The sequence below is a fragment of the Bos indicus x Bos taurus genome, chromosome 11 (genome assembly GCF_003369695.1).
Source record: "Bos indicus x Bos taurus breed Angus x Brahman F1 hybrid chromosome 11, Bos_hybrid_MaternalHap_v2.0, whole genome shotgun sequence".
NCBI lineage: Eukaryota > Metazoa > Chordata > Mammalia > Artiodactyla > Bovidae > Bos > Bos indicus x Bos taurus.
This window is the reverse complement of record NC_040086.1, coordinates 15,223,320-15,237,577: the sequence shown is the minus strand read 5'-3', so window position 1 is coordinate 15,237,577 and position 14,258 is coordinate 15,223,320. Positions and strand designations below refer to the sequence as shown.

The 14,258-nt window shown below is 40.6% G+C and overlaps 1 protein-coding gene across 3 annotated transcripts in view; it reads right to left on the bottom strand.

The window, feature by feature from the left end:
• TTC27 (tetratricopeptide repeat domain 27) overlaps window positions 1-14,258 on the bottom strand; it is a 185,080-nt gene that overhangs the window by 58,447 nt on the left and 112,375 nt on the right. For all 3 annotated transcript variants that reach the window (XM_027554978.1, XM_027554979.1, XM_027554977.1), the window contains exon 13: window positions 2,288-2,515. In XM_027554978.1, coding sequence (XP_027410779.1) covers window positions 2,288-2,515 — 228 coding nt within the window. The remainder of the gene's footprint in view (window positions 1-2,287; window positions 2,516-14,258) is intronic.

Here is a 14,258-nt window from a genome sequence, read left to right as displayed (position 1 = left end):
GTTAGAGCAAGCTGGCAACAAAAACCAACTCCATGTTAAGCGTCCCTGCTGAGAAATGCAACTGCCACTCACTGCTGGTGCCCTATACCTGTCTTCCTCTCTTCTCCAGGCTCTCACCAGCTCACAAACTAGGAAGAGTCGCATTGTATTCACTATCTAGAGTGAAGGAAGTAAGCAATTAGTGCAACCTGTCATAAAAAAATGTTTCCTGACTTTTTTTTCAATGAAAAAGATATGCCCTGAGGCAATTCTCTGGTTGTCCAGGGATCAGGACTCCGCACTTTCACTGCCATGGCTTGGGGTTCAATACCTGGTCAGAGGACTAAGATCCTGCAAGCTTCACGGTACAGCAAAAAAAAAAAAAAACCAGTGTGCTCATCTGTTGGATGGTTCCTGCCAAAAGATATGCCTCGGGTCTGCCCACTTCAAAAGCCACCGTTTCTGCACAACCTCATTCATCACAGCACTATTCCCAACGGTCAGGAGGGAGGAACACCCAGCGGCCATCAACAAACGAATGGATAAAAACTGGTGCGGACATACAATGGAGTGTTATTCAGCCTTCAAAGAAAGAAAAGTCTGGCACATGATACAACATGGATGTACCATGAGGATATGACACTAAGTGAAATCTGCTAGTCACAACAGGACAAATACCGTATGACTCCACTCATACGAGGTTCTCAGAAGGGCCAAATTCAGAGAGACAGAAAGCAGAGTGGTTCTCAGGGGCTGGAGTTATGGGAGAACTGGGAGCTTTTGTTTACTGGGTACAGAGTTTCAGTTCTGCAGGATGAAAAAAGTTGTAGAGATGGGTACAGTTGCAATAGCTACACAACAAGTGAATGTACTTCACGCTACTGAACTGTACACTTAGAAATGGTTAAGATGGTAAATTTTATGCTACAGGCTTTTTACCACTTAAAAAAAAAGAGCGTACATTCATTCTGGAGTCAGACTGGGTCCAAATACTGGCAAAATACCCAATGAGGCACTGGCTCATTGTAATTGCTCAGTAAACATGAGCAGCTGACTACTGCTGTTCAGTCACCGAGTCATGTCTAACCCTTTTCGATCCCATGGACTGCAGCACACCAGGCTTCCCTGTCCTTCACTATCTCTCAGACTTTGCACAACTCATGTCCATTGATTCGGTGATGCCATCCAACCATCTCATACTCTGTCGTCCCCTTCTCCTCCTGTCTTCAATCTTTCCCAGCATCAGGGTCTTTTCCAATGAGTCAGCCCTTTGCATCAGGTGGCCAAAGTACTGGAGCTTCAGCTTTAGCATCTGTCTTTCCAATGAATATTCAGGGTTGATTTGCTTTAGGATTGGCTGGCTTGATCTCTTTGCAGTCCAAGGGACTCTCAAGAGTCTTTTTCAGAACAATTCAAAAGCATCAGTTCTTCAGTGCTCAGCCTTCTTTATCATCCAATTCTCACATCCATACATAACTATTGGAAAAACCATAGCTTTGACTATATGGACCTTCGTCAGCAAAGGTGGCTGACTCTAAGTTACTATTATTACTAAAATTAAATCAAGTCAGTGTGCATGTTTATCAGGAGCATGGTTTATATGTGACTTTGGTGATTGGGAAGGGAGTCATAAAGAAAGTCTGGTTAAAAGAAAAAACACTGTTTCTGGGACTAAAATCATTTTACTAATTGAGTATATTAAATACAAAATAAGTTGATCTCTTTCCCCTCAAAATCAGGTCCTTTCCTATGGATTTATCTTGTCACTTAATTATTTTAAATATCCAGATTCCTTTTGTATTACTTTTTAAAACCTTGAAAAATGTTAAACAGTTTAAAATATTTCTGTATTTGTAATACAAACATAGACATTTCTTTCCTAAAATGATCAACTAACCATTCTATATGTTACTTTATTTATATGAAAGTTTTTTTTCATTACTGACATTGGCAATTACTTGATGAGTCCTATACTGTCCGTAACTCTAACAATCATTCCCTGCCTTCCTAGAATATCTACTCAGAATGGACCCCAACTTTAATTGTTGTATTTGTGTGAAGGACTCTTAACACAGAAAAATAACAAAATGAAACCGAAAAGTAACAGAAACACAAAAGAAAGCGAGAAAGAGAAAACCAATCTGTCCACTTTTGGTGACAAGCAAAACCTGTATTAGAGTCTAGGTTCTTAGCCCACAGCTGAGCTCACCAGTCTTTACGACAGAAAATGGGTATTCATTCAGCAAGAATAAAAATTAAAGAAAAGTAGAAATGATGAGAGCAGACGAGGATTTATGAACTGTCCAACCTGCATGGGATTAATCTTCAGAGAGCGTGCGAAGCACTCCACGCATTCTTTGAACTCCCTGCTTCGCAGGTGGAGGAGGCCTTTGGAGCGCTGGGCTCGAGCACTGCGGTGTCGAGACAACTCCCAGGCCTGGTCATAGTAAGAGTGGTCTCGAAGGACATCTCCGAGCAAGCAGTATAGACTTGGCGTTTCCTTTTTCTCCAGCTCTTGCCTCAGGATTTCTTCTGCCTAGAGATAACAACAAAAATAAATAAATTGCTGAACAGTGACCAATGCCTATTTTTCAGCACATTATAGTCTTTTGTGTCATATGACCCAAAATTTTATTTTCAAAGTTTGAAATGATCTGCTTATTTCATGCATCTAGGACACAGACTGAAAAAAAAGAAACAACAGAAGATAAATATGCTACAAAGTAACAGAGGAACAAGAAGTATAAGGTGGGGCTTCCCCGACATGGGTTCGATCCCTGGTCTGGGAAGATCCCACATTTCCCGGAGCAATGAAGCCTGTGTGCCACGACTACTGAAGCCTCGAAACCTGTGCTCCACAACAGAGAAGCCACCACAATGAGAAGCCTGACTGCCATCACTAGAGAAAGCCCTCCCACAGCAACGAAGACCCAGCACCGCCATAAATAAAAATAGATAAATAAATTCTTAAAAAAAAAAAAAGAAGAGATGAACATGCTTTGCTGGCATGTGAATCCTCCAGGAAAGGCATCAAGGAGAGATGACTTCATGATACTGGGGGACATCATTCAGCTCCCCGTTTTTCCTGCTCCCTTGTTCCAGCTGTCACCACTGTGACCATTTGTTAAAGCAGAACCTTTAAATCACCTCCACCCAACAGGAGTGAATAGTATGTTTTCCCTTTTTTTTTAGAATGCTTTGCTCAGGGAGCCTGGGATTGCTGAAAAATTTACAAAAGAAGGAAGAGTGTACAATTTAATAGGCATTGTTAAACACCTGCCTCTTAATCAAACTACACTTTGCCTCACAGATAAAAATCTGCCAACACAAGACCTATCTGCTTCCAAACAGTCCATTCACTTTAGAAATTACAGACCATCCTCAATACACAGCTTGGGCATTAGTCTCACGTGTCCACAATTCGGATTCACCTTGTCACAAGCCAACTCAGGACTTGTTACAACATCTTACCCAATTCCCCCACCCATGTCCAATTCTGATTAATTTCAACAGACAGCAAGAAGCATGGTGTTAGCTCTACTTTCCATCCTCATACAAATAGCTTCACATAAACAGCAGTGGGGTCACCAAACATGCCAAGAAAGCCATGGGAGTAGCTAGAGGGTAAAGCTATCCAGGAAGCCAGCCTCTGGTAACTAAAAGGGTAGATCAGACCCTGCCTACCTTGAGTGGCTGGCAGTCTTAAAGTCTGTGTATTTTATTTTCAACATATCTGTAATTCTTGGGCAGTCTACTTTTTGTGAGAGTTTTTAAAGACGGCTGTGTTTCTCAAGGTGTCTTTGGATGCCGTCTCTTTTGCATTTTTGATACAGCACGGGTTATGCAGGTCTTTTAGGCCTAGTCTGAAAATGAAACTAGAATTCATAAAACAGATTCTATGGGAAAACAGTTCTAAGTCCTAAACAGTCAAAATAAAAATGAAGTTTTCCAAATATAATTCATGTAATTCCTTTATTCATAGATAATACAATAGCTATTAATGTATCTAACTAATTCTATATTCAATAAATTGATTTTTCAATGTATTTTATATTCTCTCTATGTATATATGTATATGTATTCAGCCAAATTGTGCATAACAGACTGTACCAACAGGATTTTTACTACCTTACAGTGTAGTTGAAGGCATTTCTTTTGGCAGCATGGCACTGAAATTTTATACCCACACTCTCTCACTTCTGCTCTAAACTGTTAAGAGTGGATTCTGTGGTCTGCAATTAAATAATGACCATTACAGTAACTGGGTACAGAAGTGATTACAGTCAATACACTCCTGAAAGAAGTGAAACTTTGTGCCTGGTGATCTGATCTGGTTAGATTTGAAAACAATGGGGATCCAGTGATTATGATAGGGTTTAACATCAGTAGTCCATGACATCCAGTGATGAAGAGACTGCTTAAATTATATCCGCAATAATTTAGAGTGAAGAACCTATCTAATCAAGGCTTTTGCGGTTTTAGTGACAGGACCCTGTGAGGGGGCACAAGACTGTTTCTAAGTGTGCTGGATAGCACAAAAAAGAAAATGACACTCAGTGTTTTAAATCCTCAAGATCAGAGAACCAGGCAATTAATTTCCTAAAAGAATTTCTTCTCCCAATAGCTGCCAAGCTGGTATAGCCAAAAGTCAGATGGAAGGGCTGCTCTTGTAGGATTGTTGAATTATGATATAGAATGAATTCAGTTTCATGAGTTCTATGTAAAAGTTAGGGCATTTGATGGGGTTAATCAAATCCGCTTTGTTGTTCAGTCGCTCAGCTGTGTCCGACTCTCTGCAACCCCATGGACTGCAGCACACCAGGTTTCCCTGTCCTTTGTTATCTCCCAGAGTGTGCTCAAACTCATTTTCATTGAGTCGATAATGCCATCCACCATCTCGTCTTCTGTCACCCCCTTCTGTCCTGCCCTCAATCTTTAGCCATTCATTTTGTTTCCTCTATTGCCTGTTGGCTTAATTTTCATGATTGCTCTAGGGCTACTCATGTGCATCTTTAATTTATCTAAGTTCATTTAGATTTAATATTGTATCATCTCACCTTTCTCATGTCACAAGCTGTCTTCCTAAATTTCTATTCCATAGAAACAATGAGATAAAAGACTGCTATTGTTTTAAGCCACTGTATTTTGATGTGGTTTGTTACATACCAATGATAATTTTAAGTTGTTTAAAGCAAGAGGGTTACTCTAATATCAGTTACTTCATCAAGGCCAGGAGAAGGGGCCACTGATTACAAAAGAGCCAGACCAAGAATTTAAGTGGGGACATTTGGGATGACTCAGATAAGAGAAAACCTCCAAACTCTATGGAGTTTCCTACACCAGCAGATGCAATCCTCCTCTGTGTGATAAGACAGGTGCCACCTGTCTTACCTGCTTAAGAACAATGTAACAACTATACCTCAGGGAGTTACCTTGCAAGAGCGTGCCAATTCTCCTAATATCTAGCACCGCCCCCCCACCCCACACTGTCGCCAAACTTACAGACATATACACAAAAAGAACTGCAAGATTTTGTTACTTTCTAGAACGAAAATCTGGAGACCATGGGAAAAAGATTCTAAGGGGGCTAGACCATAGACAAAGAGGATCGGAATTTTAAATCAGCTGAATTTAGACACTCATCAGAAGACTTTGGTTGACAGTGCTTGAGTAGCTGGGGACGGTTCCAAACTATTTGCTCAACTGCTTGACTAACATCTAGACACAAACACAGCCAAAACTAAAGCTGAGATGCCAAAAATGCCTTGGTGTAATATGAAGAAAGAATCAAACAACTCAGAAGAAAAAGGCTATTGTTAATTTATCATTTGTGACTTGTTCACCCACCCTACCTGTGTGTCCCCATGAAGGTCAAGGGGTTATTTCTTTCACTCTGACTTGGAGAAATACATTGTACATGAGAGTACCAGCATTTTGAAAAGTGCTATAGCAGATGTCCAGTGTAAGCTGAGAGGTAAAGCTGAGAGGTCCTTCTGTTGAAATGAGCTTCCTGATTTCAGTGGGAATGATTAAAAGCCAAGGTAGTAGAGACTTACTCATAGCACTGAACCTCTAGATGAAAGATGACCATTTTTCTTTGTAACAGGCATAGCCAGAATGGTAGGTAGAATGGTTAGACTTGCATGGAGCAAAGGTGATGACCAACTGATCATGAAGGTTTTAAACCAAACTAGATAAAGAGCCAACTAAGGACAAACTTGATCTTTATAAGACTTTAAAAAAAAAAAAAAAATCTAGGTTTGGAAACCAGGTGTCTGACCTGAATAACCTCTAAAACACTGACCTTCACCCAATTCCTATCCCTGAGTCACTTCACAGACTCAGAGTCTTTTATAAACATACAAATAAATAATAAGTAAGCAACCCAATACTAGTGAGAAAGGACCCTGTGATAATGTAATAACTATATACCATAATTCTTCATCCCTAGTCTTCCCCAAAAGGTAATTATAATCATTGACCAGGTAATTGTATCCTGAGGAAAAAGAAATACCTCCTCTTTTCAGGGTTGATTGGCTCTTAGTTACACTAAGTCCTGAGGACTCAGATTATCACCATGTTGACTTAGGAGGTTTATGGGAGTTAGTCCATCCCACTGTAGGCCTAGGAAGTTCTGAACCCACCCAGTAGTTACTAGTTGAATACAGAGGTGAAATTACATATCCAGCAAGAAGCAGAGCCCACGGTGAGGGCTACTTTGGAATAAAGGGCCAAGTGAAAGCCTTTGAAGCTGTTTTTCTCATTAAAAGAGAAATTTCAAACATATATATATCTATGTAAATTACAGAAATGTGTGCCACTACCAAAAACTGCAAAGTGTGTGTGTTTGCATGTGTGAGCAATTTAATCTGCCCATTTAAATTGAGAACACAGACAGGTCCTGGGAAATGTCATAGATTATTATAAACAAAATGTAATGGTGTCCTAATTATAGCTACTGTTCCATTTTACTGGAGCAAATCATCACAGTCCCTGACACATGCCAAGCAGGGACTGATAACAGCAAATATGCTTTTCTCTACCCCAAAACCAGACAACATCAAATGCGGTGGGCTTGAAGTAGCACAGAAAGAAATGGACTTTCCCTATCTCTTCTCAGAATTACATGGACTTATAGTGTAATTTAGTCTGCATGGACCTTGACTGTTTCACCATCCCATTAGACCTTAACAGTCTTGATGACATCATGCTAATAAAACACAAGAAACTAAAAAAATTACATGCCGATGTCAACCAAAAACTGGAAATTACACACTCTTAACACTGTAACTTGTTATTAAGAAAATTTTCAGTTTGTAAAAATTTATTTGATACATTCCCTAGAAGGAACTCATCTATTAAAATAACGTATGTAAAATAAATGTTTGTATTTTATTTTTATTATTTCTAGTTATTTTTGTTCTTACATCCTCTCAGAATGCTTCACTATCTGAACCTCTTTTGAAGAAGCTATAGTTTTCCCTCAAATCAGAAATTCTTCATTACCTATGTAACATAATCTCTAAAATACTCTGGGCATGGGAATTCTCTGGCAGTCCAATAAGTTTGATCCCTTGTTGGGGAACTAAGATCCCACATGCTGAACAGTGTAGTCAAAAGAAGATAAATAAATACAATACAATGCAATACTCTGGACCTATTAGAATTTGGCACTTTCCAAATACGTAAACTTTCAAGTAAAAGGGTTAAACCATTGCACAATCATATGTACAGGATTATGCCATGTACTTGCTTAATCTGGGAAGTATGTTTCCTAAAATCTCTTTTCCTTCTGATTTCATGTTAGAGTCGGTGAGAAGGGAAACTTGCTAAGGATTTGAATGGCAGAAGTAAAGCAACAAACATCCTTTACTCTTGGAAGGCTGTCATGGATAAGTGCATGTCAGTCGCTCAGTCGTGTCCGACTCTTTGAGACCCCAAGGACTGTAGCCTACCGGGCTCCTCTGTCCATAGAATTCTCCAGGCAAGAATACTGGAGTGAGTTGCCATTTCCTTCTCCAGGGGATCTTCCCATGCCAGGGATCGAAGCCAGGTCTCCGGCACTGCAGGGAGATTCTTAACCATCTGAGCCACCAGGGAAGGCCCTTGTCATGGTTAAATATGACATCAAACAAGATGCAGAGATGTCCTGCAGATCCCAGCTTGACTATGTGTCCTTCTTGTCTCTCCACTTGCTGGCCATGCCAATCAAGAGTAACCCCTGGGCACACCATTAGACACTTTACTGGGGACCACAGAGCATTGCTATACAGATCCAACAGCTTTCCACAGATCTCTCCACAAGTTCCTGATGCATACTCCCATTTCAATGGCTGGCCATTCCTGGCTTCTCAGATTTCCCTGTAAGTTCTGACTTACTTGTGCCAATGCTTCAAGTAGATGGTGAGTCTTTCCCTGATCCTCTTACTCCCTCTTTTACACCTTCACTTCCCTTCCCACAATCATGTGGGAAGAACCTAATTCTTTTAGCACACCTCTTATTCCCCAAAATACTCAAAGTGGCTCTGCTTTCATAATCAAAACCTCAATATTATATGGTCTTTCTATTCATTTTTGTCTTTTAAGTGCCTTAAGTGTCCTTCCATCTGATAGTGATTCACAGATTAGTTTTATTCAGCACATTATTAAATGTATTATTTCACTTAATCTCTATAATAATTCTGAGAAGTAGATAATAACATCTGCATTTTGAAGACAAAGAAATACAAGTTTAGACTCTTTGATCGACTGGTAAGCCCCAAACCAAAAGATAACAGTTGAAAAACAGGACCTTGATTTCAGGTTCAATACTTTTTCTATTTCACATGAGCAAAAATAGTGGTGTAAGGATTTCTAAAAATTCCTTGCACCCGAAAAGCAGTAAGAAAACTGACAAAATGTTAGAATGAACTTTTTCAGAATTCTGGAAATTAATCAAAGATTTGAAATAATCAAGAGAGTGTTTATGCAAGAAAATGATCAAGTTTTATTAAGGAAAGCAAGCTTTGTGTCATTTTAATATGTACCATTCCTATTCCCTCTTCTCCAGCTCTGCACTGGCCTTGAAAACCAACAGCATGTTATCATGGTGAAAATTAACAGCCAAGCAGCCACCAGAAGGAACAAAATGGATTTGGAGCTCCTATGAAGTCTCATTCTCAGAAAACAGTCTGGTGGTTACCTGGAAGAGCCCACTTGCAAAGCTGTCTTTATTTAACCTGACTCTGAACTTGTCCAGTGACAAAACTTTGTCAAAGACAATTAGAGACAATTGATTAATCTTGCAGCTGCCTGAGGTGGTAAATAACACCTGGGGCAAACAATAGGCTAATCAAAACACTTAAAAGGAAAATAAGGGAATGAGATATAAATAAGGGCTTTGAAAAACTCCAACATATTGGTGGGAAACTAGAAATCCATGCATATGTGGGGCTATGCACATGCTCAGAAAATATATGAGAAGGCTTATGCGCTTACCTCAGGCTGACCTTGAGGCTTTGCACAAGCAGTTAATGAATGCTAAGGCAGAGGTGTCAATTGCCTATGTGTGGAAAGCATGTCCCAACACACAGACATCCCCAAATAAAAAGGAAGACAACACATCATGTTAACAGTAACCAAAAAGAGAGCTGGAGTGACTACACTAAGACAAAATACACCTAAGACAAACCTTGTTACTAGAACAAAGAAAGGCATGTTTTCATGATACTCACTCCATCAAGAAGATACAATAGTTACAAGTCTATATTCACCTAACAACACAGCCCCAAATTATATGAAGCAAAAATGGACAGATCTGAAGGGAAAAAAATATCTGGAGACTTCAATATTCAACTTTCAATAATGAATAGAACAACAACTATATACAGAAGATAGAAATAGAAGACTTGAACAATGCTATAAACCAACTAGACCCACCAGACACATAAAGAAAACTCTGTCCAGTTAACAGTAGAATACACATTCTTCTCAAGTGCACAGAGAACATTCTCCAGGAGATATACTACATGGTAAGTCACAAAACAAGTCTCAATAAATTTCAAAGTGTTGTTGTTGTTCAGTCGCTCAGTTGTATCCGACTCTTTGCAACCCCATGGACTGCAGTACAACAGGCTTCCCTGTCCTTCACCATCTCCCAGAGTTCACTCAAACTTGTGTTCATTGAGTCGATCATCTCATTCTCTGTCATCCCCTTCTCCTCCTGCCCTCAATCTTTCCCAGCATCAGGGTCTTTTCTAATAAGTCTGCTCTTTGTATCAAGAGCCAAGTATTGGAGCTTCAGCTTCAGCATCAGTCCTTCCAATGAATATTCAGGGTTGATTTTCTTTAGGACTGACTGGTTTGATCCCCTTGCAGTCCAAAGGACTCTCAAGAGTCTTCTCCAACACCACAGTTCAACAGCATCAATTCTTTGGCACTCAGCCTTCATGGTCCAACTCACATCCGTGCATGACTAATGGAAAACCATAGCTTTGACAAGATGGACATGTGTTGGCAAAGTGATGTCTCTGCTTTTTAATACACTGTCTAGGTTTGTCATAGATTTTCTTCTGAGGAGTAAGCATCTTTTAATTTCATGACTGCAGTTACCATCTGCAGTGATTTCGGAGCCCAAGAAAATAAAGTCTATCACTGTTTCCATTGTTTCCCCATCTATTTGCCATGAAGTGATAGGACCAGATGTCATGATCTTAGTTTTGTGAATGTTCAGTTTTAAGCCAACCTTTTCACTCTGTTCTTTCACCTTCATCAAGAAGCTCTTTAATTTCTCTTCACTTTCTGCCATAAGGGTGGTGTCATCTGCATATCTAAGGTTATTGATATTTCTCCCAGCTACTGCTTCATCCAGCCTGGCATTTCACACAATGTACTCTGGATATAGGTCTATATAGTCAAAGCTATGGTTTTTCCAGTAGTCACGTATGGACATGAGAGTTGGACCATAAAGAAGGCTACGTGCCAAAGAACTGATGCTTTTGAACTACGGTAAGAGAGTTCCTTGGACTGCAAGGAGATCAAACCAGTCAGTCCTAAAGGAAATCAATCCTGAATACTCATTGGAAGGACCGATGCTAAAGTTGAAGGTCCGATCTTTTGGCCACCTGATATGAACAGCCAACTCACTGGAAAAGACCCTGATGCTGGGAAAGAGAAAGCAGGAGAAGGGGACGACAGAGGATGAGGTGGTTGGATGGCATCACAGACTCAACTGACATGAGTTTGAGTAACCTCTGGGATATGGTGAAGGACAGGGAAGCCTGGTGTGCTACAGTCCATGAGGTCACAAAGAGTTGGACATGACTGAACAAGTGAACAACAACTCTGCATATATGTTAGATAAGCAGGGTGACAAAATACAGCCTTGACATACACCTTGTGTGCAACCAGGACCCAGGGAAAGGTGCAGTGACCTCCACAAAAGACTGAGCCAGACGCGCCTTTGAGTGTTTGAGTGTCTCGTGCAAAGGCATGGACATCATGCCGCTGGGACAGGGACCTGGGTGGCACGGCATGTGGCCTAAGTTCTCTTGGAGGAAGTCACCATTAGCCCCACAACAGAGCCACCAGCCAGGCAACTCACAAACTGGAGCACAATTACACCAAATAAGTTCTCACACTGTTGCTGAAGTTCTCAGCCCCACAACAGATTTCCCAACCTGGGGATCAGGCAAAGGGACTGAGAACCCCCCAGGGAATCTGACTTTGAAGGTCAGTGGGATTTGATTACAGAACTTCCACAGGACTAGGAAACAGAGACTCTTAGAGGGCACAGACAAAACCTTGTGCTCACCAGGACCCAGGAGAAAGGAGCAGTGACCCCACAAGAGACTGAGCCAGGCTTGCCTGTGAGTGTTTGGGAGTCTCTGGCAGAGGCGTGGGTCAACAGTGGCCTGCCACGGGGTCAGGGGCACTGACTGCAGCAGTCCTGGGGGGTGTAGCATGCTGGCATAAGTCCTTTTGGAGGAGGTCACCCGTACCCACTACCATAGTTTGGCCTCAGGCCAAACTACAGGCAGGGAACACAGCCCTACCCATCAGCAGAAAATTGGAATTAAGATTTCCTGAGAATGGCCTTGCCCACTAGAGCAAGACCCAGTTTTCCCCATAGCCAGTCTCTCCCATCAGGAAGCTTCCACAAACCTCTTTTCCTCATCCATCAGAGGTAAGACAGAATGAAAACTGCAATCTGAAAGTGTAGAAGTCATACAAAGTATATTCTACAACTACAGTGGGATGAAATTAGAAATCATAACAAACAAATTTGAGAAATTCACAAATATGTGGAAATTAAACAACATACTGACAAGTAAACAATAAGTCAAAAAAGAAATCACAGGGAAACTGAAAACACTTTGAGATAAACGTAAACAAAACTACAGTATGCCAAAACTTATGGAACACAGTAAAAGTGGTTCTTAGAGGAAAGCTTGTAATTATAAATGTCTATATATTAATAACAAATAGTATTAATTCTGGGTATTTTATCTACTGGAAGATGGCTCTGGAGGGCCAGAGTGGGGCAGTTTCCTACAGAAGCTAAAGAAACACTAAAGCAGTGACTTAGCTTTGTCTAAATTTGTTTGTTTTTTCCTCACAGTCCTATCCCATAGTTTGTGCATGCTAAGCAGCGTCATTCATGTCTGACTTTTTGTGACCCTATGGACCATAGCCCACCAGGCTCCTCTGTCCATTGGATTCTCCAGGCAAGAATACTGGAGTTGGTTGCTATGCCCTCCTCTAAGAGATCTTCCTGATTCAGAGACTGAACCCACGTCTCTTGTGTTTCCTGCACTGGCAGATGGGTTCTTTACCACTAGCGCCACCTGGGAAGCCCTCCCAACCCAGGGATTGAACCCAGGTTTCCCGCATTGAGGGCAGATTCTTTACCATCTAAGCCACCAGGGAAGCCCAAGTTAGTTGTTCAGTAATGTCCGATTCTTTGTGACCCCATGGACTGTAGCCCCCCAGGGTCTTCTGTCCATGGGATTTCCCAAGCAAAAATATTGGAGTGGGTTGCCATTTCCTACTCCAGGGGATCTTCCTGACCCAGGCATTGAACCCACATCTCCTGCATTACAGGCAGATTCTTTACTGTCTGAGCCATCAGGGAAGACACACAGTTTCTTCAGATATGTCAACTATTTCTCCTTAAGAGTTTATACCTCTTGGTCCTGCCAACAAACCTAGCTTCCTCAAGGGCAATGCTTGCAGGCAATGTATTTCCTTTCTTCAGTTAGTCACACTGCATTCCCCAGTCTTCCTCACTTTCTCCAAAATGTCCTATTTTCTCTTCCCTCCTCATTTACCCAGCCAATTTATATGATTTATTACTAAATAAAGAACGACAAAGATGTGCCCAGTGAACATAAACAAAGCACAAGAGCTTCTGATACCACTTCTGCAATATCAAAATGTGGGTAGGAAGAAATCTTCACAGAATGTGAAAAACTTTGATATTTCTGGCTATGGGTTGCTACTTTCCTACTAGAAAACACAGATGTATGTTCTTACATGACATAAGAAATTTGTCATCTTAACATCTATTAAGTAGGATAAAAATACATTCCCAAATATTCAAAGCCATACTTCAAATGGCAAATGGCTATAAAGAACATGGGGTGCCTATAGGAACCTGCAAATCTGAAGACCATTCCCTTACCCACACAAACGTATGTATCTTACATATATCTATTTTGTTTTGTAATTCCACACAACTATTAATAATTATTAATCTTAATATAACTTTATAGCAATGACTACACACAGTGAATCTCAGCATAAAATAAAGTCAGCCAAGATTATTAACTATGGCTAGAATAATACGTTCCTTACTTTATCAGGAAAATCTGTGGTGTTTAGAGCAAGGGTTACACACAAAGATGCCCAGAAATTCTTGCCAATTATTGAGAATGAATAAAGTAGGCTGGCAATTGAACATACAAAGGAACAAGCCACTCCTCTCTACCCAGTTAGCACAATAATGTGGGAATTTGGCCCTATGTTTCCACATCATTTGATTTTTTTAAGAGAAGCCAAGAAATCTAGATTTTTAGATGATATCACCTGAATGTGCTTACTCTGTTTTGTTTTTTTTTTCAAAGCATTATGTCAGTCAAACAAAATATCTCTTGCAACTTCAGATTTAGAAAATTAAACTCTTACCCTACAGTGGACATGACTTGCTCTTTTTCCTGCTCGGCATCCATTCTCTGATCTGATGATTACAGAATTACTCTTCCCTGAACAGAAACCATTCCATGTAGTACAGAGGCAGGGCC